At 35.6% G+C, this 25,299-nt stretch overlaps 1 protein-coding gene across 2 annotated transcripts in view; it reads right to left on the bottom strand.

Moving 5' to 3' along the window:
- Nucleotides 1-879: 879 nt before the first annotated feature.
- apbb2a (amyloid beta (A4) precursor protein-binding, family B, member 2a) overlaps nucleotides 880-25,299 on the bottom strand; it is a 44,851-nt gene continuing 20,431 nt past the window's right edge. Inside the window, exons 9-14 of one of the 2 annotated variants that reach the window (XM_073820590.1) lie at nucleotides 12,745-12,859; nucleotides 12,206-12,281; nucleotides 10,079-10,162; nucleotides 6,150-6,265; nucleotides 4,425-4,607; nucleotides 880-1,760 (exon numbers count right to left, since the gene is read on the bottom strand). In XM_073820590.1, the coding sequence (XP_073676691.1) occupies nucleotides 1,605-1,760; nucleotides 4,425-4,607; nucleotides 6,150-6,265; nucleotides 10,079-10,162; nucleotides 12,206-12,281; nucleotides 12,745-12,859 (730 nt within the window). In that variant the 3' untranslated portion in view covers nucleotides 880-1,604. The remainder of the gene's footprint in view (nucleotides 1,761-4,424; nucleotides 4,608-6,149; nucleotides 6,266-10,078; nucleotides 10,163-12,205; nucleotides 12,282-12,744; nucleotides 12,860-25,299) is intronic. The other variant, XM_073820591.1, reaches the window with a different exon arrangement.

Below are 25,299 nucleotides of genomic sequence, written 5' to 3'. Positions count from 1 at the left end.
ACGATGTGGAATAATTCATGAAAAAATACGCAAGGGAGTTTATTTGTGACCCTAGACCACAAAACCAGTCATAACGCTCAAAGCTTTCCAAGGGTGTATGGTTTGTTAGGAGGACAATATTTGGCCAGAGATACAACTCTTTGAAAATTTAGAATCTGAGCGTGCAAAAAAATCTAAATTTTGAGAAAAGTTGTCCAAATGAAGTTCTTAGCAATGCATATCACTAATCAAAATTAAGTTTTGATATATTTACGGTAGAAAATTTACAAAATATCTTCATTGGAACATGATCTTTACTTAATACCCTAATGATTTTTATGATAAAAAGAAAAAAATATAATTTTGACCCATACACCCGTGCTACTTAAGACTGGTTTTGTGATGTAGGGTAACATTTTATCACTGAGAATTGATGCAGTTGTGAAAAGTGTCTTATGCACCAAAAGTTGTCTTCTAAGTGGATCCAGCCAGCATTTCAATGGTAATGATCAATTCAACATCAACAGACGTAGACTTTTCTAAGATGACACAATCTTTTCTTGATCACAGTCTTCTCCACGTATTTTTTCGTCTGATTAATAGTTTTATTTTTTTATCAAGTATAAGCTCTTTTTTTAATGTAACTGTACAAACATCCACATTGAGCTGGTGCTTCACATGTCTTTTTGTCAAATCTTGACTTGATTTTTATCAAGTAAATGTCAGAATAACTAGTCTCAAATCTGATCATCAGGATCTTTTGAAGAACGTTTGTTTCTAGAGGTTTTGCTTTTACTGTTCCTCAGTGGAGGAATGAGCTTCCCGAGCTTTCAAAACAAAATTGACTAACCCATTCCATTTTTTTAAAAATTGGATGGCTTTACAGGGTTAATGTTGACTAAATGACATGTTTAGCTGGATATCTGAATTTAATGGTTTAATGTCATTTATACATCTGAAGGAGCTTCTTTTAAATACTAAAGTCTTTCACCTTCACAGGAACACATCAAGTTTGTACAAAAGCAGCGGACATTTGCCAAGCGCTCAGTCTGTGTTTGCGTACTTGCGCAGGGACTCTTTCAGGCCTAGTGTTGAACTAAAGGAGTTTGTGAGTGTGTTTGTGCCAACAGAAAATCCCCGTTTCGCTCTTCATTGCAGTATCAGACTGAACAGATGTTACAGACAGACTCTGATGCATTACGATATTCCCACTGAACATCATGATGATAGATCAGACATTTGACACACTTTCCAGCAGCGGAAAATTCACTCTAAATTTCTTGGGGAAAGAGAAAAAATTTCAAAGGATCCAATTTCCAGAGCGTGTGAATGAAATGAAACGCACTGAGGCTTGAATCCAGGTCACGCGTGTGAAGACTTGCATTGATCTGAGCGTGACGGGATCGGTGCCACATGAACTCTGACACTCTGGAAAAGCTTGGGTGAGAATGTGTTTAGTGTAAGGCAGACGCATGCTTCATTCAGCGCAGTTACACGCGCCGACATTATCATCATCTCATTCATCCCGCTTGTCTTTTTTTGTGATGTCGGCCTGTGTTTCTCTTCTCGTTTGCATCAGTAAATACACACACACACCTGCTGTCCGTCACAGCCGTTCTGTTCCGTCATTGGTGGGGAACCTCGGGGGCGGGCTTCTTTTTCAGAGTGTCTATAATTGATTGGACGCCGCGCTTGACGCTGGAGGTTACGCGGCGGGTGACGGAGTCGGCTGGGGGAGGAGGCGAGGAGCTGGTCTTTCCCAGACACTTCTGATACCGCAACTAGAGAAAAACACAGATTTAACTCAGAATGATGTACAATGCATTTCAGTAGAACTTAACAGTTAATGTACAGAATCAGTGGCTCAGAGAATAAACTCATCCTTCAGTTTGTAAAAATGTATAAAACTGCAAACGTTTCAGACTAAGCACAACGTTTCTTTGAGTATGCGAAATGCTTCTGAGGAAGTTTTGTGAAAGGCAAACATGCACAATTTCTTGATGGAATTGCAAAGTTTATTAAGGAGATTCATTAGTTTAAGGGGAGACACTGCAGGAAAAAAAATGTTTTTTTAATGCACCTGTCAAGTTTGAGATTTTGGGCTTTTTGGCAAGGCAAGGCAAGTTTATTTATATAGCACATTTCATACACAATGGTAATTCAAAGTGCTGTACATAAGAGGAATAGCATAAAAATCATAGTCATAAAAATTTAAAATAATAATCACACAAACAGAAGAACATTTTAAATGATTTAAAAATTGATTTAAATTAATTAAAACAGTAGCACACTAACAACCATAAAAACAGAAAAATTGATTTTAAAATTAATTTTAAAATCAAAATTAAAATTAAAATCAAAACCTTTTTGGTGTTTCATAAAGTTTTTTTTCAGACTAGTGGAAAGAAAACACCCAAAAGACACTGTTGAATGTTTCTTTCATAGCACTTTCTGTTTGTGTCAATAGATTTTAATTAAAAAGCAATCCGTTTTCTCAAAATGATTTTTTCTCCTACACTGAGCCACAAATCTCCACTTCAGCATCACTTACACACACCACACTTTACATTTGTATTCCTGTCTATATTCTGAGGGGTTTTACAGAGGGATTTGTTCATATATAATTTGCTTGATTTTATACTTTTTATTTCCCCCAAAATTGTAAAAAATTGTGTTTTCTGTCTGTTCTTATACCCCAAATCCCCTCTGTAAAAACACGACTCTTATATGTAAAAAAAAAAAAAAAATTAAACAAGAATTGTGAAATTGACTACATCCAGTGTTTAGATTTTTTAGAAATGTATGCAAATTAGAGCATATTTCAATAAATACTGCCTCATTTGCATATTTAAACCTAACATTTTAGAAAACTTGTAATACAAAAAATGTTTGCAATTATCAGTGTAATCAAACAACAGGGTAAGTAAGGTGATAACTATTAGTTTTTTTACCCTATTCACCTGCAGTGTCTTGCCTTAAGGGACCATAACATTTTGAAAACAAATGTAAAGTTTCATGGAGGCGTTTATGAGGGAATGCAAATTTTGAAAGTTGACAATTTTTTTGAATCATTTTGGCTTCAATTGGAAAAATTGTTCCCTCCAAAACTGCTAGTTTACAAACTTTTTTTTTTTGTTTTTGCTCTCAAACGTTTGTTTTTTCTTTGTCTAAAAAAGCGTTTGTGTTCCCTCAAACATTTTTTCATTGTTGAACAAAACTTTTTGCTAACTCTCAATTTTATTTAAAATTTTGCATTAGCCAAAAACTACTGTATTAGCTCACAAGTTTGCAAGAATATTTGCTTTTGCACACTGATCTTGTCAACTCACAAAATGTTGTCTTAAGAAATTTACTCAAGAAAATGTTTGATCTCGAAACTGTGTATGTTAACAAAAGGTTTATCTACAAACATTTTGTCACCTCAAATAACTTTTCATTTAAGTTTTCACTCACAAAACTTGCACTTCCTCAAACTTCTGTTCACTCACAAAATCTCTCAATTTTTGGGGGGCATTAACTCAAACTTGTTTACTCTCAAAATTGTACAAAACTCTACAAGACTCTACAAAATGTTTGCGTTTTGCTTTCAAAACGTAATTTTCTGCATGTGGTTTCAACTTTTGTTAGCTCACATTTGTGTGCACTCAATGAACTTTAGCTTGAGCTCACAAAATGTTAGCTTGAGGAACTTTGTGTATGATTGAAAAACCTAAACTTTTGTTTGCACACAACTTTTAACCTCAATTTCTTTGTTTGCTCAAGAAACTTGTTAGCTCACACAACTCTCTCAACACTTTACATTTCTCAAGAAACATGGCATTTCTTCAAATTTTTGCAATCACCCAAAACATTTGTTCGCTCACAAAATGTCTTTAGAAACTTTGCATTCAAACACAGCTCAAATTTTCCCTCAACTTTTGCGTTCCTTGATAATTTTGCATTTGCACATTTTCTTATAAAAAGTTTGTATGTGCAAAAAAACTGGAATTCTTTTCCAAATGTTTTATTAGCTCATGCAATGATTTGTTTTCTCACAGTGCTTAAGTTCACTTACAAAAATGTTTTTAACTAATACATTTTTTTTGCATTTGTTCAAACTTTCGCATTCATTCACTTGAGAGATTTTTGCATTTGCTCTCAACTCAAGTAACATTTGCATTCCCTAGAGAAACATTGTGTTTGTGCGAAATACTTAAAAGTGAAGCCATTATTTTTTTTAAAACACTTGCGTAGAATAAATTATTCAGTCTGTGTGTCAAATTAAAAATGCAAATTAAGAAGAATCTAAATCAGTTTCTGTTTACTTGAGAAGCCTTTCTTTTGCAAGTAAAATGTGTTTGATCACACTATTTCATTCGCTCAAGTGTTCCTTTTTTAAATGTTGTATTTAGCTTGGAACATGAAAAGCATGTGATTTGCGTGTGAAGTGTGTTTGTGTGACTCACCACACAGGCCGATTGCACAGCCTCCGAAACGCTTCCTGCGTCGGGGTCGCACCAGAACACGTGACACTGGAAGTGCTGGTTTCCCGTGTCCATGATGAACGCGAACGTATGGACGTCTCGTCCCACGCCCATGAAAGACAGGAAGCGCACGCGACACTCCACTATGACTTCCTCCTCCTCTTCCTGTGCGAACAGAAGAGAAATGACAGTAATAAACCCGTCTGTCCGATGTCACCCGTTCTGAATTACTTTCACAGGTCTATGAATGTTTGATCAAGGTCCAAGCAGAAAGAGAAGAGCATGAGTCGCTCAGCTTTGGTTTTTGTGCAGAGAATTTGTCCTCTGATTGACCTGTGTCCAAATGGACCGACTTTTGTCTCATTTAGATATTTTAAACTCAAAATATAAGAGTGAATTAGTCATTATGGGCCACGTTTGGCATATTTATCTGCCAAATAAGTGAATAACTCTGCATTATTCTATATCAGTCGTCACAGGTCACACCCCATAATTACATTGGCTTATATCTGCAAAACAATTGAACACATTTTTGTCTCTAGATGACATTTGATGAAACATAATTTTTTTCTCCAATCTCATATTTCTCTCTTCATGTCCTTTTGAGGGATCAGTACAACTCAAGGAAGTTTGAGTTTGCTCACAAAACTTCTGGTAGGGAGTTTCTTTAAGCTCACAATTTTTTTGGCATTTGCTCTCGAAAATCATTTTTTTCCACAAAACTTGTTTGCGCTTGCTCACCTTTGTTGGCTCGCAAATGTTTTGCATTCCCTCAAGAAACTGCTGATTCACAAAACTTTTGTTTTCCCTTAATAAACTTTACCTTTGCTTTACCTCACAAAAATGTCTTTGTTTTCAATAAACTTTGCGTTTGCTCAAAACTTTGTATATATTATTCAACTTGGCTTGTTCAAAAACAGGCATTAAAGTATAACTTTCACACAAATTTATTACCTCACTAAATGTTTGCAATCACAGAAGAAACTTTGCATTTGCTAAAGAAATTTTTGGTTCACTCTCAAAACTTTGTGCAAACAATAATTTTTTATTTAAATGAACATAAAGCTTCTTAAGTAAACACAAAAGATTTTTTTTCTATTTTAATATTTGATTTAAATGAATTGTGACAATGGACCATAAAACCAGCCTTAAGTAGCACAGGTATATTTGTAGTAATAGCAAAAAAATACATCGTATGGGTTAAAATTATTGATTTTTCTTTTATGCCAAAAATCATTAGGAAATTAAGATCACGTTCCATGAAAATATTTGTTAAATTTCCTTCGGTAAATATATCAACACTTAATTTTTTATTAGTAATATGCATTGCTAAGAACTTCATTTGGACAACTTTAAAGGTGATTTTCTCAATATTTAGATTTTTTGGCACCCTCAGATTCCAGATTTTCACATAGTTGTATCTCGGCCATTGTCTTAGCCTAACAAACCGTACATCAATAGAAAGTTTTGTTCTTTATTTATTCAAAAAAAGTTACCCTTATGACTGGTTTTGAGGTCCAGGGTCACAATTAATGTTTGATTTATTAATGAAGTTATGAATGTGAATCTGATGAATGTGTAGGCCTGAGTACTGACTGGGAAGTTTGAGGTCTCTACGATCATCCAGTGTCTGATTCACAAACTTCAGGACAGAAAAACAATGAAGAAAATGCAGAAATGTTCAAAAGAATTTAAAGTAAGCATCACCTTTTCTTTGATGACAGTAATTGTGGCGTCAGCGACGTTAAGCAGGACAGGGGTCCAGTCCTCTTTCCCCGCAGAGGACACCAGACTGTCTATCGCTCCATTTATCATGTCCATTCCTGAAACATTGGAGTTCCTTACTGTTACACAGGATGAAGTTTTAAATAAAGAAGATGGAGAAATGAGTTTGGCTCCAAAACCTAGTGATCAGTCTAAAAGATGAAGCTCATAAGTGACTGATTTATTTTCTGTCAAGCTGCTTTGAAACCATGATTAATGAGAAAAGCAATTTAAAAATAAATTTTACTTGACTTTCAGACATCAGCATCATACAAATATCTCTCATTACATGACATGCACGAGACTCTCTTAGAAATGCATGTTGCAAAACCAGGTGTTGTGATGCTTTTTCCCATTGTGTTGGGGTCAATCTGACCCACACTCTACCTTCAAACTGTTCTAAATGCTGGTTCAAATATTTATTTCTTCTTGAAATTTGGTAAATATTTTCTATTTAGGGTCATGAATGTGCATGCAAAGTTTCAACACAGAGATGTGTTTTAAGGTTGTATAAATTTATGACTTGTGTTGGGGTCAATTTGACCAACACTTGATTTACTATCTGTTCTAAATGCTGGTTAAACAACACATTTTTTCTTGAAATTTGGTAAATATTTTTTATTTAGGGCTATAACTGTGCAAGCAAAGTTTCAACCTAGATGTGTTTTAGAAAGGCTGTACACATTTGTTTTTAAGACTTTTGTGCAAGGCTCAGTTTGACCCACACTCGATTTTCAAACTGCTCAAAATACTAGTTAAACGTTATTTTTATTTTTTTTTATTTGGTGAATATTTCTGTTTTAGAATCATAAATGTACATACAAAGTTTTAACACATAGATTTGTTTTAGAACGGCTTTACACAATTTCTTAGGGCTCAGTTTGAACAACACTCAATTTTCAAACTGCTCAAAATACAGGTTAAACTTAATTTCTTCTTAATTTGGTGAATATATATTATTTAGGGTCATTAATCTGAATACAAAGTATCAACACACACAAATGTGTTTTGAAAAGGCTGTACAAATTTGATGGCTTTTGAGATTCATTTGACCCACCCTTTTTTTCAAAGCACTGAAAATACTGGTTAAACTATTTATTTCAGACTGATATTTGGTGAATATATCTCTTTTAGATTCATCAATGTGCATGCAAAGTATTGACACAAATATGTGTTTTAGAAAGGCTGAACAATTTTTTTTCAACTTTTGTGTTGGGATTAATTTGACCCACATTTAATTTTCAAACTGTTCTAAATGCTGGTTAAACAACTATTTTTTTCTTAAAATTTGGTAAATATTTTTCATTTAGGGCTATGAATGTGCATGCAAAGTTTCAACATATAGATGTGTTTTAGAAAGGCTGTACACATTTGTTTTTAGGACTTTCGTGTTAGGCTCAGTTTGACCCACACTCGATTTTCAAACTGCTCAAAATACTGGTTAAACTATTTATTTCTTCTTTAAATTTGGTGAATATGTCTCATGTAGGGTCATGAATGTGCATGCAAAGTTTCAAAACAGAGATGTGTTTTTGAAAAGCTGTACACATTTTGCTATGACATTTGTGTTAGGCTCAGTTGACCTACACTCGATTTTCAAACTGCTCAAAATACTGGTTAAACTATTTATTTCTTCTTTAAATTTGGTGAATATGTCTCATGTAGGGTCATGAATGTGCATGCAAAGTTTCAAAACAGAGATGTGTTTTTGAAAAGCTGTACACATTTTGCTATGACATTTGTGTTAGGCTCAGTTGACCTACACTCGATTTTCAAACTGCTCAAAATACTGGTTAAACTATTTATTTCTTCTTTAAATTTGGTGAATATGTCTCATGTAGGGTCGTGAATGTGCATGCAAAGTTTCAAAACAGAGATGTGTTTTTGAAAGGCTGTACACATTTTGTTATGACTTGTGTTGGGGTCAGTTTGACCCACACTTGATGTTCAAACGGCTCAAAATACTGGTTAAACAATTTATTTCGTCTGGAAATTTGGTGAATATTTTTCACGTAGGGTCATGAATGTGCATGCAAAGGTTTGACAGATAAATGTGTTTTAGAAAAGCTGTACACATTTTGCTAGGACATTTGTGTTAGGCTCAGTTGACCTACACTCGATTTTCAAACTGCTCAAAATACTGGTTAAACTATATATATATTCTTGAAATTTGGTAAATATATTTTTGTTTGGTAAACACATCTCTGTTAAGGTCATGAATGTGAATACAAAGTCTTGACACAAAGATATGTTTTAGAAAGGCTGAACAAACTTCATTTTGACCTCTATGTGGGGTTCATTTGACCCACACTTAAACAATTTATGTCTTTTTGAAATTTGGTGAATATTTTTCATGTAGGGCATTGAATGTTCACGCAAAGTTTCAACAGATAGATGTGTTTTAAAAAGGTTGTACACATTTAGTTTGGACTTTTGTGTTAGGCTTAGTTTGACCCACACTCAATATTCAAACTGCTCAAAATACTGGTTAAACTATTTATTTCTTCTTGAAAATTGATGAATATGTCTCATTTAGAGTCATAAACATGCATGCAAAGTTTTACCATACAGATGTGTTTTTGAACACTTTGTTATGACTTGTGTTGGGCTTAATTGGACAGACACTTTTTTAAGTGCTCGAAATACTGGTTAAATTATTTCTTCTTGAAATTTGGTGAATATTTCATATTTAGGGTCTTTAATGTGCATGCAAAGTTTCAACACATAGATGTCTTTTGGAAAGGCTGTAGAAAAATTTTCTTACAACTTTTGTGTTGGAATCGTATTGACTTCCAACAATCCCCATGCAATTTGCCAAAAATCAAAACTTCAACAAACACTAAAGTCAAGTAAAAAAAAACTTTCATTGTAACTTGTCAAAAACTAAAATATGAAATGCATGTCGTCTTGTGAAATTTAAGAATCAAAGGTTACCCGAAACTAAAATGCATCTTCTGAATCATCCAAGGAAAATTCACTGGTTCTAGTTAAGTTTCACAGTCAGAAAAATCTACAGCTTAATTTTAATACCAATTTAGTAGTATATTTCTGTAGCACTTTAAACTATTTATTTCTTCTTGAAAATTGGTGAATATGTCTCATTTAGAGTCATAAACATGCATGCAAAGTTTTACCATACAGATGTGTTTTTGAACACTTTGTTATGACTTGTGTTGGGCTCAATTGGACAGATACTTTTTTAAGTGCTCGAAATACTGGTTAAACTATTTCTTCTTGAAATTTGGTGAATATTTCACATTTAGGGTCATTAATGTGCATGCAAAGTTTCAACACATGTCTTTTGGAAAGGCTGTAGAAAATTTTCTTACAACTTTTGTGTTGGAATCATATTGACTTCCAACAATCCCCATGCAATTTGCCAAAAATCAAAACTTCAACAAACACTAAAGTCAAGTAAAAAAAAAACTTTCATTGTAACTTGTCAAAAACTAAAATATGAAATGCATGTCGTCTTGTGAAATTTAAGAATCAAAGGTTACCCGAAACTAAAATTCATCTTCTGAATCATCCAAGGAAAAATCACTGTTTCTAGTTAAGTTTCACAGTCAGAAAAATCTACAGCTTAATTTTAATACCAATTTAGTAGTATATTTCTGTAGCACTTTAAACTATACAGTTTGTTTCAAAGCAGCTTCACAGTAATAAACAGGAAACTAACAGGTAATGTTGCAAAGTTGATCGTTTTTGAAATTTCAGCTGTAAAGCAGCTCTACAGAAGATAAAATTTTCGAATCCGTTCAGTTTAATAATAGTGTCAATGTTGCAAAATAAGTACCATGGTTTTTTAATGAGGACACCCTTGGTTTTTGTTCATATGAGGTTGACAGAGTTGTAGTGTGTGTGTGTTTTACCTATAGGACGCAGCACTGACGTCATTCCCAGGTAAAGCACATGGAAACTGTGTTGTAGGTCAGTCTTTGGTGTTGGAAACTCTACTGAGGAAACACACAGATGAGAAACACGACCTGAACATCACATAGAAGATTTCAGTCATCGGTCCGAGCGCCGGCGAGGGAATCGACGCTCTAAATGCATTCGTATAGAGCGGAAACCTCTGGCATGATGAAAACAGAGCAATGCGTCCCTCAGGAGCCCACAAATCCTGCGCTGTGCGTTTTGCATTTTGAAACAGCCAGCGGACGAGGCGCGTTTGAAGCTGCTGTAAATCTGATAGAGATGAGACGGATGTAAATGCAGCAGCGCCAGTGATTCTCTGATCTGTAACACGGCTGCTTTAATTGAGTTTTAATGGGTCAGAACTGCAGCTTTCATTATCTCTCTGATCATTGCAGGAATTTACAGACTTTATGAAATAAAGCGCGAGCGTTTGCTGAGGTCAGCACGGCCCACCGCTTTATTTATGGACTCATACTGCTGGAGCGTGAATTTACAACCCTCCAGACTCTCTCATGCACACACACCCCATGTATATTTACATCAAAACAGATGAATATACGTGAGGAAAAACAGCTTATAAATCTATTTATATTAATGCTTTCAGCTCTGACAGGATGTTAAAACTAAACAATGCATCTCTGTGGACCGCAGCAGCGTTTACTCTGCAAAAACACACAAGCATGTTAAGTTTTAATCACAAATGTAGTTTCACTGAAACGGATGGACCAATTTGGTGCAAAACGTAGTTTGAGATTATTTATATGAATTTGCATAATTTTTTTGTTTAGCTCATTTCAGTTTAATTTCAGGCCATCTGTGTGCTTTATTCATTTATATTAGCACTCCTCATTATTCGCCCTTCTGTTCGAACAGCTCATGCTTAAATTAATTAAAATTAGTTTTGCAAAATATAAATTGTGCCTAAACATGAATTTATTAAAAAACAAAAAAAGTAATTACATTTTACTAACTTTTGAAATAAGCTAAAACAACTAAACATTAAGAGAAGCTGACATCATATTTCATATTTTATATTGTTTCTTCGCAAGTCATTTTTATTTATGAGCTAGGATTTTTACAGTCTTGGAAAACCTGGATATATGAAGCCATTTTAAAAGTGTGATTTCTAAAAATGTAACTTAATAGTCCTAAAATCATGGAATAATAAAAATAAAAAATGAAATGAAATATTTTAATGGGTAGAAGTTCAAAATCTTTAATCACAGTTGTCCTAAAACCAAAAACTACACCTGGTCTTGTCTTGTCTTTGATGAACTTTTTTTTTTGATCCACTTCAAATGTTGACTACTGTATAAACAAAAAATGGCTATGTATGAAATAAAAATAAAATCACAAAACACTAAAAAAATTTATTTGAATTAAACCAAATGAAGCTTGAAAAAAGTTTTGTCCTTACAACAATAATGCAGTTTTTTTAATTAATATAAATGTTTTTTATTAATGCCAAGCTCAAAAATATTTTATATTTTACATTTATATACATGACAAAAAAAAAAAAAGAAAAAAAAAAGGGATTGCTATTTATGGAAAAACTTGTAAACCCTGAACAAAATATGAGATTTAATTTTTTTAATTTAGAATTATTTTAAGTACATTATTATTTTAAATAAATTGATTATAATTTCAAATAAACTTTTATGCTCTAATGCAGAAGTTCAAAAAATAAAATGTATATTTATGACTAAAAAACTCACGCAAATTCATTGGAATTAAAAAGTGCATACCCTGAAGAAATTATGGATTTTTTAAATTAATTTAAATTATTTTATAAATAAACTTTGGATTAAACACACTTACGCTGTAATGCAAAAGTTAGAAAAATAATTCTGCAGTCATGGAATTTAATTATTTTATTTTATTAATAATTAATTACTGCATCACAGCAAAACTACAATGAAGATCTTGCATGGAGGGCTTTCAATTATCGGGTTTGTCAATGGGGACCTCGGAGTCAAAACAAGTGTGAACTGCTGCACTAAAGTCACTCATAATCATCAAACCATCCAGATTTGTTTGGCCATGTGACTGAACATGATTAGTGGTGTGTGTGAAGCTCTTACCTCTCAGAGGAACATCAGAGCTGAACTGAGACGAGGGGCCTGCGACGGGACCGCCGCTCCTGCGTTCGGCCATAATCTGAAAAAACAAAACCACACGACTGAGGAAAACAGCCTGCGTTCCTCTCTAACCTCGTGTCAGTCTGTCTGCTCCTGCAGGTCATTAATCTGAGGAGAATAAATCTCAGCTCAATGTTAATCAAAGCCTGTGGATGGACGTGCTGAGCGGGCAACTTTACGTGAGGATGGACGGCGCATACTAACACACACACAACCCACGAAGGCAAAGAAATATTGTAAACACAGATATTTTCCCAAGAAGACACATTAATCTTTTCTACAGACCAACAGAAATGGCTTTAGATGAAAGCGGACAGATGATTGGTTGCTGAGGCTCTTTCCTCATAAATATTCATGAGGCTTATAATAAATAAGCGGCTAGTGATTCAATTTGTCAGAATGAAAGCATGTGTTTGTTTGCTGTGAATGTGAATGTCTGCGGATTGTTCTCGGAGGATTATTTCTCCATTTTCGCTCCTCACCTTTGAGCAGATCTGCTTCAGGCTGCTGGCGACGCTTTCCGCAGGACTGTCACATTGAAACACGTGGCATTTCAACACATGCGTGTTCTTGTCACGGGCCACATACGCAAAATCCCTGAAATGGAACAAGAGAGTTGTGTTTGAGTTTGTAAAGCGAGATTCCTTGAACAGGTTTAAAACCAGAAACACGTGCATTTCTGTCACAGGACTCAAGGGGGCGATATTTCAAATCTCTATCATAATAAACCAGATTAATATTCACTTAAGTACACTTTTAAAAATAAAGGTGCTTCACGATGCCATAGAAGAACCTTTTTTGTCTGAATGGTTCCATAAAGAACCTTTAACATCTGAAGAACCTTTCTGTTTCACAAAATAAACAAAAGATGGTTCTTCAGATTATAAAAAGGTAAGAAAGAGATGGTTCTTTGTGGAACCAAAAATGGTTCTTCTATGGCATCGCGGTGAGGAACCTTTATTTTTAAGAGTGTAGATGTAAATATGTCAATAGTTTAAGTTCAACTAACACAGACAGTGTATGGAGGATCTGTAGGAAATACTTTTTAATTTTCACTTTTAATAGCACGTTATACTGAAAATCACATTTATAAAAAACAGCAGATTTTCACAAACTAAACAGGCCACATAAGTCAAATCACAATCATTTTAAAATAAAAACAATATAGAAAAAACACTTGCTAAAAATTAACCAAATCGTAAACAAGTAAAATTAAACCTAAAAAGAAACAATCCAAATGAAAAAATTCTATCCAAATGAAAAATATTCTACCAAAAAATGATTTAAATAATTTGTGAAATTAAAATGAATGTAAAGCAATTAAATCTTAAAAATTAAAATGCATGTAAATATAACAAAATCTAAATAAAACACTTACTTAAAAAGCAATTCAATCTCAGATAATACACGTACTAAAAAGCAATCAAATCACAAATGTGACCCTGGACCACAAAACCAGTCATAAGGGTCAATTTGGGTCAAATTGAGATTTATACATTTAAATAAGCTTTCAATTGATGTATAGTTTGTTAGGATAGGATAATATTTGGCCCGAGATAAAACTATTTGAAAATCTGGAATCTGAGGGTGCAAAAAAATTCTAAATATTTAGAAAATCGCCTTTAAAGTTGTCCAAATGAAGTTCTTAGCAATGCATATTACTAATCAGAAATTAAGTTTTGACATAGTTATGAAAATTTACAAAATATCTTCATGGAACATGATCTTTACTTAATATCCCAATGATTTTTCCCAATGATCATTTTGACCCATACAATGTATTTTTGGCTAAAATAATAATAAAAAGCAATTAAATCATAAAAATGTTTAATTAAAATCAATGTTAAAATTAGAAAACTAAACTCCTACTGAAAAGCAATTTAATCACAAGTGTCAAATTAAACTAAATGTTACAATAAAAACAAAACAAATAAAATACCTACTAAAAGTCAATTGTACAATCAAATTAATATTAAAATAAAAACAATCATGCATGTTATATGACCATTAACTACCAACACAAAACTATGAAGTGAATGCGCTGTAAAAAAAATTTAAATATTAACTTTTAAAATCTCTGGGAGCTTCAAGTACATATTTTGGCACAAAGAGTTTCAGCTGATAAAAATGTTTGGGAAAAGCCAGTATGAATAATTCAATCACAGGAACCTCACACAGATTCAACATGTGATTCATCAAATGTTCACCGATGAAAATAATGAATTGCGCTTAGATTGAAGAGCATTAGCAGCGTTAGAACAGGACAGCAGCTAATGAGACACCAGCAGAAAACCATCCATCAGACAGAGAGCTGAGAGGAAAGCGTCAGCCGGAGGAATATCCATATGTGTGTGTTGAGCATGTAAAGGTTAATGGTTTAGTGGCCGTGTTTCAGTGTCACTCGTGACATTCAGAGAACAGCAGCAACGGCCGCCAGCAAACCGCCATTCAACACCGTCAAACACTTCTAGAGCGGCTCCATCTGAGCAAACGCTCCACAAAAATACACACAAACACACCGATGCTGATTAAACCACTCCATCATATTAGAATGGTCCAAAAAAGAGCTATTTTAGATACTATAATACTACTTATTCGTATTTTAAATCAGTCTTTTTTTATTTATATTTTCAGATTTTATTTTAATGTTAGTTAAGAGCTTTAGTAATTTGTTTTTATTAGGGTTTTTTTAATTTTTTATTCCAGTTTTTGCTATTTTATTACATTAAATATTACATACATTGAAAATTTAGGTTTTATATCAATTAATTGTTAAGCCCTAGTTGCTAGGGTGTACTGTGTGGTTGCTAGGGTGTTTTGGATGGTTGATAAATGTTTTTCTCCTGTTTGTTATGGAGTGTCTGTGATCATCTGTTGTGGGCGGTTGCTAGGGAGTTGCTATGGTGTTTTAAGAGGTTGCTATGGTACTCTGGGTGGTTGCTAGGGTGGTTGATTTGGGTTGTTTCCAGATGTTTTTCTCATGCTTGGCATGAAGGGATTGTCTCTGTGAACTGGTCTGCTGTGGGTGGTTGCTAGTTTGTTTTTTTGGGTGGTTTCTAGGGTGTTGCTATGGAGTTTTGGGTGGTTTCTAAGGTGTTCTAGGGTGATTTGGGTTGTTTCCAGGTATTTTTCTCATGTTTGGCATAAAGAGAGTGTCTATGTGAACTGGTCTATAATAGGTGGTTGCTAGGTTTTTTGGGGTGGTTTCTAGGGTGTTGCTATGGTGTTTTGGGTGGTTGCTAAGGTGTTCTGGGTGGTTGCTTCGGGTGATTTGGGTTGTTTCCAGGTGTCTTCCTAATGTCTGACATGAAGGGAGTATCTCTGTGAACTGGTCTACTGTCGGTGGTTACTAGGGATTTTCATGGGTTGGTTTCTAGAGTGTTGCTATGGAGTATTGGGAGGTTGTTTGTGTTTTCTGGGTGGTTGCTAGGGTGTTTGTGGTGTTTTACTAATGTTTGGCATGAAGGGAGTGTCTCTGTGAACTGGTCTGCTGTGGGTGGTTGCTAGGGTTTTTTTTGGGGGGGGGGGGTTCTAGGGTGTTGCTATGGTGTTCTGGGTGGTTGCTAGTGTGATTTAGGTTGTTTCCAGGTGTTTTACTAATGTTTGGCATGAAGGGAGTGTCTCTGTGAACTGGTCTGCTGTGGGTGGTTGCTAGGGTTTTTTGGGGGGTGGTTTCTAGGGTGTTGCTATGGTGTTCTGGGTGGTTGCTAGAGTGATTTGGGTTGTTTCCAGGTGTTTTCTCATGTTTGGCATGAAGGGAGTGTCTCTGTGAACTGGTTTGCTGTGGGTGGTTGCTAGTTTTTTTTGGGTGGTTTCTAGGGTGTTGCTATGTTTTTTTGGGTGGTTGCTAAGGTGTTCTGTGTGGTTGCAAAGGTGATATGGGTTGTTTCCAGGTGTTTCCCTCATGTTTGGCATGACGTGAGTGTCCCTGTGATCTGGTCTGCTGTGGTTGCTATGATGTTTTGGGCTATTGCTAGGGTGTTGTTAGGGTGGTTTTGGTTTTACTATGCTGTTGCTAGGGTGCTTTGGTTAGAACACCAAGTTAAACTAAATAAAAATGAGAAATATTTCTTTGGTAAATAGATTGGAAATATGCTGTTTTTAATGTTTTATTTGACTAATCTGAAGTAAAAAAAAATGGTTGTGGTGTTAGTTAACTATAATAAGCCTGAAGCACATGTTAAATTGTCAGTGTCCATATTTGTAGTTGACAGCTGAGGGAAGTGGATGATCACGGGTTCATGAGTTTATGTAAATGCATCTGTCAGTCAGAAATGCTGCAGTCTGAATGTGGCTTTCATGTGTTGAAACTGAGTTCACTATAAGCTACACAACACACTCACACTCTCCCACTGTCTGCACATGAAGAGACTTCAGCTGACACGCTAAATCACATGAGTGTGTGTGTGTTTCTCAGAAGTCTCAGAGCCCTAGCGATGAACCCATTCTGTCTGTCTACACACAGACACACACACAGAAATTAAAGGTTTCTGACATACACTTACGGAGATTCTGAAACACACTTATGGAGAAATGCACTTTCAAAACTGAAGGGACTGGGGTATAATGATGATGATGAGATACATTATACTTTATAAACTCACACTGTCAAATACTAATGAATGTGAACTATTTATAACAAGAACATTACACTTGTTTACCAAGCTGTGTCTGTGACACCCTGCATTAACTGCTATTGTTCTTTTATTAAACCAGTGAGTGCTGTTAGTTTAGTCATTCCTCACTAGTGCTGATAGTGCAGCGCTGAAACCTCATCACTGAGTGTGTAAGTGCAGTGTTTGAGCTTCAGACATCAATGATTCCTCACATCAAGTGTGTTGTTGAGGAGATTGTCCCATTTTCACCATAAAGACTCTCTTCACACCAGGCACGAAGAAAACAGCTAGAAACTCACCACAGCACCCTAGCAACAGCATAATAGCCACTCACATCATGTTTTCGGGGATTTTGTTTTTAAATTACATTTTGAATCTCAATTAAATGTATTATCAGGGGGGAAAAAAACAGAATTAGATTTTCCCCAAACTGTGCAGCCTTTCCACAGCACCTGAGCAACCACCTTGGCAACACCCTAACAACTATACAGAACACCCTAGCACCCACCCACATCACACTAGCAACACCCTAGAAACAACACCTTAGAAACCGCACAGAACACTTTAACAATGACCCAAACTGCCACCCACACCTTGCAAACCCCAGAGAATACCCTAGCAACCACCCAAAACGCCATTGCAACACCAAAGCAACCATGTACATCACCATAGCAACCATCCAAAATACCCTAGCAACCACCCACATCACACTAGAAACACTAGCAACCACCCAAACTACCACCAACCACCTAGAAACCACACAGACCTTAACAACCATCCAAAACACAACTGCAACACCCTAGCAACCATGCACATCACACTCGAAACACTCTAGTAACTACCCAAACTACCACCAACACCCTAGAAATCACACAGAACACCTTAGCAACCAACAAAAACATCACAACAACACCCTAGCAACCAGCTACATCAAACTAGCAACACCGTAGAAACCACACAGAATACCTTAACGACCGAAACTACCACCAACACCTTAGAAACCCCACAGAACACCCTAGCATCTACCCAAAACACCATAGCAACACCCTAGCATCCACCCAAACTACCACCAACACCATAGAAATCACACAGAACACCTTAACAATGACCCAAACTGCCATCAACACCTTAGAAACCCCACAGAACACCCTAGCATCCAGCCAAAACACCATAGCAACACCCTAGCATCCACCCAAACTACCACCAACACCTTAGAAACCCCACAGAACACCCTAGCATCCACCCAAAACACCATAGCAACACCCTAGCATCCACCCAAACTGCCATCAACACCTTAGAAACCCCACAGAACACCCTACCATCCACCCAAAACACACCAGCAACCATGCACATGAACATAGCAACACCATAGCAACTACCCACATCACACTAGCAGCACTCTAGCAATCACCTATAACATAGCAAACACCATAGAAACCACACAGAACACCTCAACAACAACCCAAAACACCATAGCAACAACATAGCAACTGCCCAAATCACCAACAACACCCTAGTAACCACATAGATCACACTAAAACACCTAGTAGCTGCATAGCAACATCCTGTTTTGTGATGGTGAGTTTAACACAGGCTAAAATGTAGTTGAGCAGTTTGTCTCTATAGGAGCTCTATCTGTTCAGTATTGGTTTATCAGGTTGTACTATCATTGCGCACACACACACACACACACACACACACACACACACACACACACACACACACACACACACACACACACACACACACATAATCAATCACTGCCTCTTTCTGTCCTTTTCCCAAAAGATTGTGATTGTTTCAGCATGTCATTAATATCTGTCACCTCCATATAGACCCTCAGAGACTCACACACACACACACACACACACACACACACACACACTCACTCACACACACACACACACACACACACACACACACACACACACACACACACACACACACACACATGTTTGTTTTTGTGAATTGTGGGGACATTCCATAGACGTAATGGTTTTTATACTGTACAAACGATATTTGCTATCACCCTACACCTACCCTACACCTAAACCTAGCCCTCACAGGAGACTGTGCATATCTTTACATTCTCAAAAAAACGTATTCTGTATGATTTATAAGCCTTTTGAAAAGTGGGGACATGGGCAATGTCCTCATAAGTCACCCTCTCCTTGTAATACCTATGTCATACCCATGTTATTACACCAATTTGTGTCCTGATATGTCACAAAAACAAACACACACACACACACACACACACAGACTGTATTGTGCTCACATTTGCAGAACAGCAAAAGTCATAAAACATTTACACACTCAGACAAACATAGTGTCTCTTCCTCTGCTTTTTTTCCCCTGCATTTCTGCTTGATTTGCATAATTTTGCACACAATGTGCATGGACTCTGATAAGCTAAAAAATCAGTTACTGAAACACTCATGTTTATATAGCTTAAACAAGCACATTCCAAAGACTTACTTTTCAGTAAAACTAATCATAATGACTACAGACTAACACAAACCCAAAAAGACCAAATTTAGAACACTCCATCTCCAAAGTAAATCAAACACACACACACTAGTGCACAGAAACAGCAGCAGAGCGTTGCAGCAGCTGTGTGTGTGTGTGTGTGTGTGTGTGTGTTACTCACACTGATGTCACTCATCAGCATCCAGCTGCACTCTGGGTCATTACTCCCATCGCCACGACGACCAGCATCCAGCACAAACACACTCTCTGAGCGCCCTGCTCTGATCTCCCCGTCCGTCTCTCTGATCCGTCCCTCCCTCAGCAAACACACGCGCCGCTCTGAGAGCCCAACACACTCAACAACCTGCCCTCTCTCTCTCTCTCTTACTCTCTCTCTCTCTCTCTCTCTCTAACTCTCTCTCTCTACTGCTGAGGACGAGATGCTGGACAATCAAAGTGGAAACGAGAGGATGGAACAAAACAAACCAAAATAAACAGGAACATAGAGGAATTGCGGATTTAAGAAAAAAAAACATAAATAAAAAGGAAAGAAATTAAAAAAAAAAATCAAACCAATTTTTTGGGAAAAAAAACATGCAAATTTAAAAAATGTTCTTGCTTTCAGAGAGTTAAAGAGAATAAAGCATGTCTGCATTGATTACATTAAATAACAGAATGCATTTCACTATCAGTGTGAAACAGAGATGCTACAAAAGGAGGGAGGAGTCCCCACACACACACTCACACACACACACACACACACACACACACTTTGCTCCATATATAGAGCTGTGACTTCATCGCTTCAAAACCACGTGGACACGGACACCGAAAACGCTGAGTGCTCCAAATATAGCGCAATGACTTCATCCACCCAAAGACACTCATTCATATTGTATAGAATTCTATGTGTGTGTGTGTTTGATGTTTCTCTGAAAGCAAAGGGAAAGAAACACACAATCTTTCTCCATTTCCTTTTCTTAACCAGGTTCAGAATCTCCAACACCCTTTCTATTGATCTGCATCGCTTATGCTCGCATATAATAATTTTTAAAAAAAGCTAATTTTGGATAATTTTACATTTTCTTTGTTTAATTTAGTATTTTGTAACATGTAAATAACATTTTTATTTTTCTAATTTTTGTTTTGTATGTTTATTAGTTATTTATTAAATTAAATTAAACAGCAGTGTTGCTAGTTAACTATAATAATCCTGACTGGAAGTACTGGAAGTACTCTTTTATTAACTATTATGCAGTACATAGTGCAAACTAACTAGTATTTGTTTTAAAAATGGAATTTGAAACCATATGCAATACTAAAAGTAGTATGCTATATGTATTAATTTAACAGATACACTCTTAAATATAAAGCTGCTTTAAAAGGTTCTTCACAGCGATGCCATAGAGGGACCATTTTTGTTCCACAAAGAACCATTCAGTCAAAGGTTCTTTAAAGAACATCTCTTTCTTACCTTTTTATAATCTGAAGAACCTTTTATGAAACAGTAAGGTTTTTCAGATGTTAAAGGTTCTTTATGGAACCATTTAGACAAAAAGAGTTCTTCTAAGGCATCATGAAGCACCTTTATTTTTAAGAGTGTACTTTTTTAACAACTTGAAAATTTGGGGGGAAAAAACCCAACACTAGTTATTGATCATGCATGAGTAACACTACAGCAGCACTGAATTTCAATTCTTCTGTTTTTAATTGAATGACACTGCTGTTTCTCACACAAATAAACAACATAAGCAAAAAAAATTACAATAGCTAAAGCCATTAAGGCAGTTGAGATGATATTTGTGACCCTGGAGCACAAAACCAGTCTTAAGTAGCATGACTATATTTGTAGCAATAGCCAAAAATACACTGTATGGGTCAAAATTATTTTTCTTTTATGCCAAAAATCATTAGGATATTAAGTAAAGATTATGCTCCATGAAGATATTTTGTACATTTTCTACAGTAAATATATCAAAACTTAATTTTAGATTAGTATGCATTGCTAAGAACTTCATTTGGACAACTTTAAAGGCAATTTAGTCAATATTTAAAAAATTTTTTTTTTTTTTTTTTGGCAAATAGTTGTATCTCGGCCAAATATTGTCCTATGCTAACACACCATACATCAGAGGAAAGCTTATTTATTCAGCCTTCAGATGATGTGTAAATCTCAAATTCAAAAAAACTGACCCTTATGACTGGTTTTGTGGTCCAGGGTCACATTTTACTACATTAATAACACTACAGTCGTGGCCAAAAGTTTTGAGAATGACACAAATATTAGTTTTCACAAAGTTTGCTGCTCAACTGCTTTTAGATCTTTGTTTCAGTTGTTTCTGTGATGTACTGAAATATAATTACAAGCACTTCATACGTTTCGAAGGCTTTTATCGACAATTACATAACATTTATGCAAAGAGTCAGTATTTGCAGTGTTGGCCCTTCTTTTTCAGGACCTCTGCAATTGGACTGGGCATGCTCTCAATCAACTTCTGGGCCAAATCCTGACTGATAGCAACCCATTCTTTCATAATCACTTCTTGGAGTTTGTCAGAATTAGTGGGTTTTTGTTTGTCCACCCGCCTCTTGAGGATTGACCACAAGTTTTAAGATCTGGGGAGTTTCCAGGCCATGGACCCAAAATATCAACGTTTTGGTCCCAGAGCCACTTAGTTATCACTTTTGCCTTATGGCACGGTGCTCCATCGTGCTGGAAAATGCATTGTTCTTCACCAAACTGTTGTTGGATTGTTGGAAGAAGTTGCTGTTGGAGGGTGTTTTGGTGCCATTCTTTATTCATGGCTGTGTTTTTGGGCAAAATTGTGAGTGAGCCCACTCCCTTGGATGAGAAGCAACCCCACACATGAATGGTCTCAGGATGCTTTACTGTTGGCATGACACAGGACTGATGGTAGCGCTCACCTTTTCTTCTCCGGACAAGCCTTTTTCCAGATGCCCCAAACAATCGGAAAGAGGCTTCATCGGAGAATATGACTTTGCCCCAGTCCTCAGCAGTCCATTCGCCATACTTTTTGCAGAAGATCAATCTGTCCCTGATGTTTTTTTTGGAGAGAAGTGGCTTCTTTGCTGCCCTTCTTGACACCAGGCCATCTTCCAAAAGTCTTGTCCTCACTGTGTGTTCAGATGCGCTCACACCTGCCTGCTGCCATTCCTGAGCAAGCTCTGCACTGGTGGCACTCCGATCCCGCAGCTCAATCCTCTTTAGGAGACCATCCTGGCGCTTGCTGGACTTTCTTGGACGCTCTGAAGCCTTCTTAACAATGCAGTGGAAAGTTTTTTTCGGGATTAAGTTAAATTTCATGGCAAAGAAGGACTATGCAATTCATCTGATCACTCTTCATAACATTCTGGAGTATATGCAAATTGCTAATATAAAAACTTAAGCAGCAACTTTTCCAATTTCCAATATTTATGTAATTCTCAAAACTTTTGGCCACGACTGTATATTTCTATGGTGAGTGTGTTGATGTGATTCTTGGTCTGCAGTGGCGTCTGCTGGTGAGCACTGGTACTGCAATCAAACTGTTAAACACTGAAACTCAGTTTTATTGCTGAAACCAGTGTTTTATCATGTTATAAAACAGCAGTTGATTTTAATGAAAATCTTCCATCATCCTGTATTCATATGATATGGGGTAATCACGTCCACAAAAAGCTGTGTTTCAACAGAACAAATGCTCATTAAAACACAGCAGGCAGTTACAACAAACCCTATTCGTTAAGACATTGTTTGTTTATAATTAAAATAACTGAAGATCTTCTCCAGGTCATTTATTTAACCAAACACAGGCAGAACATGGGATGGAACTTGTGTGCTAGTTAATGTACTAGTCTAAAACATGAGTTAATTTCCAGAGTTAGTGCTCTACATGTTGCTGACAATGTTTTAGAGAGTGTGCATGATTATATTTTGGTATTAATGTAGTTTATGTTCTATAACATATACTTAATGTCACAGAAATAACATCACAATGCAAATATATATATATATATATATATATATATATATATATATATATATATATATACTTGACTTCGCTTTCCATCTCCGTCTGTAATTTTAATATCACTCAAATACTACTATGGTTTTCATTAATATTTTGAATTAGTTTTTATTTTTTCCTTTCTCAGTTTTATTTTTTAGTTATTTTAGACATTTAAATAAAATGAGAAATGTTAACTTAAGCTTACTTTTTAGATTATATATTCCAGTTTCCATTTTTTTAAAGTAATATTTTTTTATGGTTTAAGATTCAGCACTATTTTTATTTATTTTTTGTTCTGTTTTCATTTTAATTTTAAAATTAGTTACTTTGTGTGTGTGTTTTTTTTTTTTTTTTGTCATTTTTAATATATAGTACCAATTTTTTATTAATGTATTACTGTCAGTTTAAGTTAAGTTATTTTTAAGTTAAACTAAAGAGTTGAACAAAAGTGTTAATTTTATTTCATTTCAGTTGATGTTTCTTTTAAGATTCATTTTAGTTTCAAGGTCTTTGCACACAAGTCAGAAATTCTCGCACGTAAAAAAATAAATACAACCTTACATTGTGTCAATCACGTTTACAGACCTTTGTCCATCATAAAAAAATTCAGATCAGGTTCGGTTTTCTGCGTTTTGCATCCGTAGCAAGCATTTTAATAGGAAAGGATGACGAATACAAAAAAAACACATACGAAAATATTGGACTCAGTGTGCAATGACCTTCATTCACTTTTAGTTTAATATCACTAAACACTATTATCATTTTAATTAATATTTTAAATCAGTTTTTATTTTGTCTGTTTTTTATTTTAATATTAAAGTTATAACAATTTTGTTGTGCATTTTGTTATTTTTTATTAGATTTTAGTTTTAGTTTATTTTTCATCAAGTTAAACTAAATTAAAATGAGAAATTCTGATATAATCTTTAGTTTAGTTTAGCTGATATTTTAAGTGCCTAATAATAACCCTCACTGGCAGTACTATCAGTGTTTTTCATGATTCAGTGGCAATGTTCAAAATAAAACTAGTTTAATACTGCTTAAATATTATTCAGTATAAAGTGCACACTGCCTACACTCTTAAAAATAAAGGTGCTTTTTTTCCCCTTCTAAATGTTTCCATGAAGAACCTTTACCATCTGAAGAGCCTTTCTGTTTCACAAAAGGTTCTTTGTGCGAAAGAAGGTTCTTCAGATTATAAAAAGGTAAAGAGATGGTTCTTTAAAGAACCTTTGACTGATTGGTCCTTTGTGGAACCAAAAATGGTTCTTCTATGGCATCGCTTGAAGAACCCTTTAAAGCACCTTCATTTTTAAGTGTAGTAAGTGTAAGTTCTTGCACCTCACTTCCATCTCCAATACAATCATGCAACACTAGTTTACAACTTAATTATCCAATATATAGTCCACAGCAACTAATGCTGTTTCTAAAAACAGTCGTTGAAACCGTGTGCATCATTGAACAGTTTAAGCACAAGCCTTGACATCTGGAGGACATCACTGGATTCTCTCACATACTGACTCATTATGAGAGATTCACTCCAAGCTGGACTTAATGAATCAGTGTTTCTGATCTGAGCAGAGGATCCTCCATCTGTGAAACACACACGTGAGCATGTGAAAGCAGACGTGCATCAGAGCGAGAGAGAAAGAAAGAGAGTCTCTGTGGCAGTGCATCAGTCTTCAGTCTCTCAAACACGTCTGTGCCATTACCAGCAACACACCAGCACTAAAACCTCCATCAGCCTCAGGGGACGGAGAGAAGAGACGGATAACACAGACGCTCTGCTACATTCATCACTTCAATACCATACTCCTGCACACCACTCATACTAGCATTCCTGCACACTGTCTTTAGAAATAAAAGAGCAGTAAACCACCAGAGCAAAGAGCACACTGTATGCCACAACACACTGCACATGACATTTCTGCACTATGCATAC

The sequence above is a fragment of the Garra rufa genome, chromosome 16 (genome assembly GCF_049309525.1).
Source record: "Garra rufa chromosome 16, GarRuf1.0, whole genome shotgun sequence".
Lineage (NCBI taxonomy): Eukaryota > Metazoa > Chordata > Actinopteri > Cypriniformes > Cyprinidae > Garra > Garra rufa.
The sequence above is the reverse complement of the archived record's forward strand: the minus strand, read 5'-3'. Positions and strand labels throughout refer to the sequence as shown.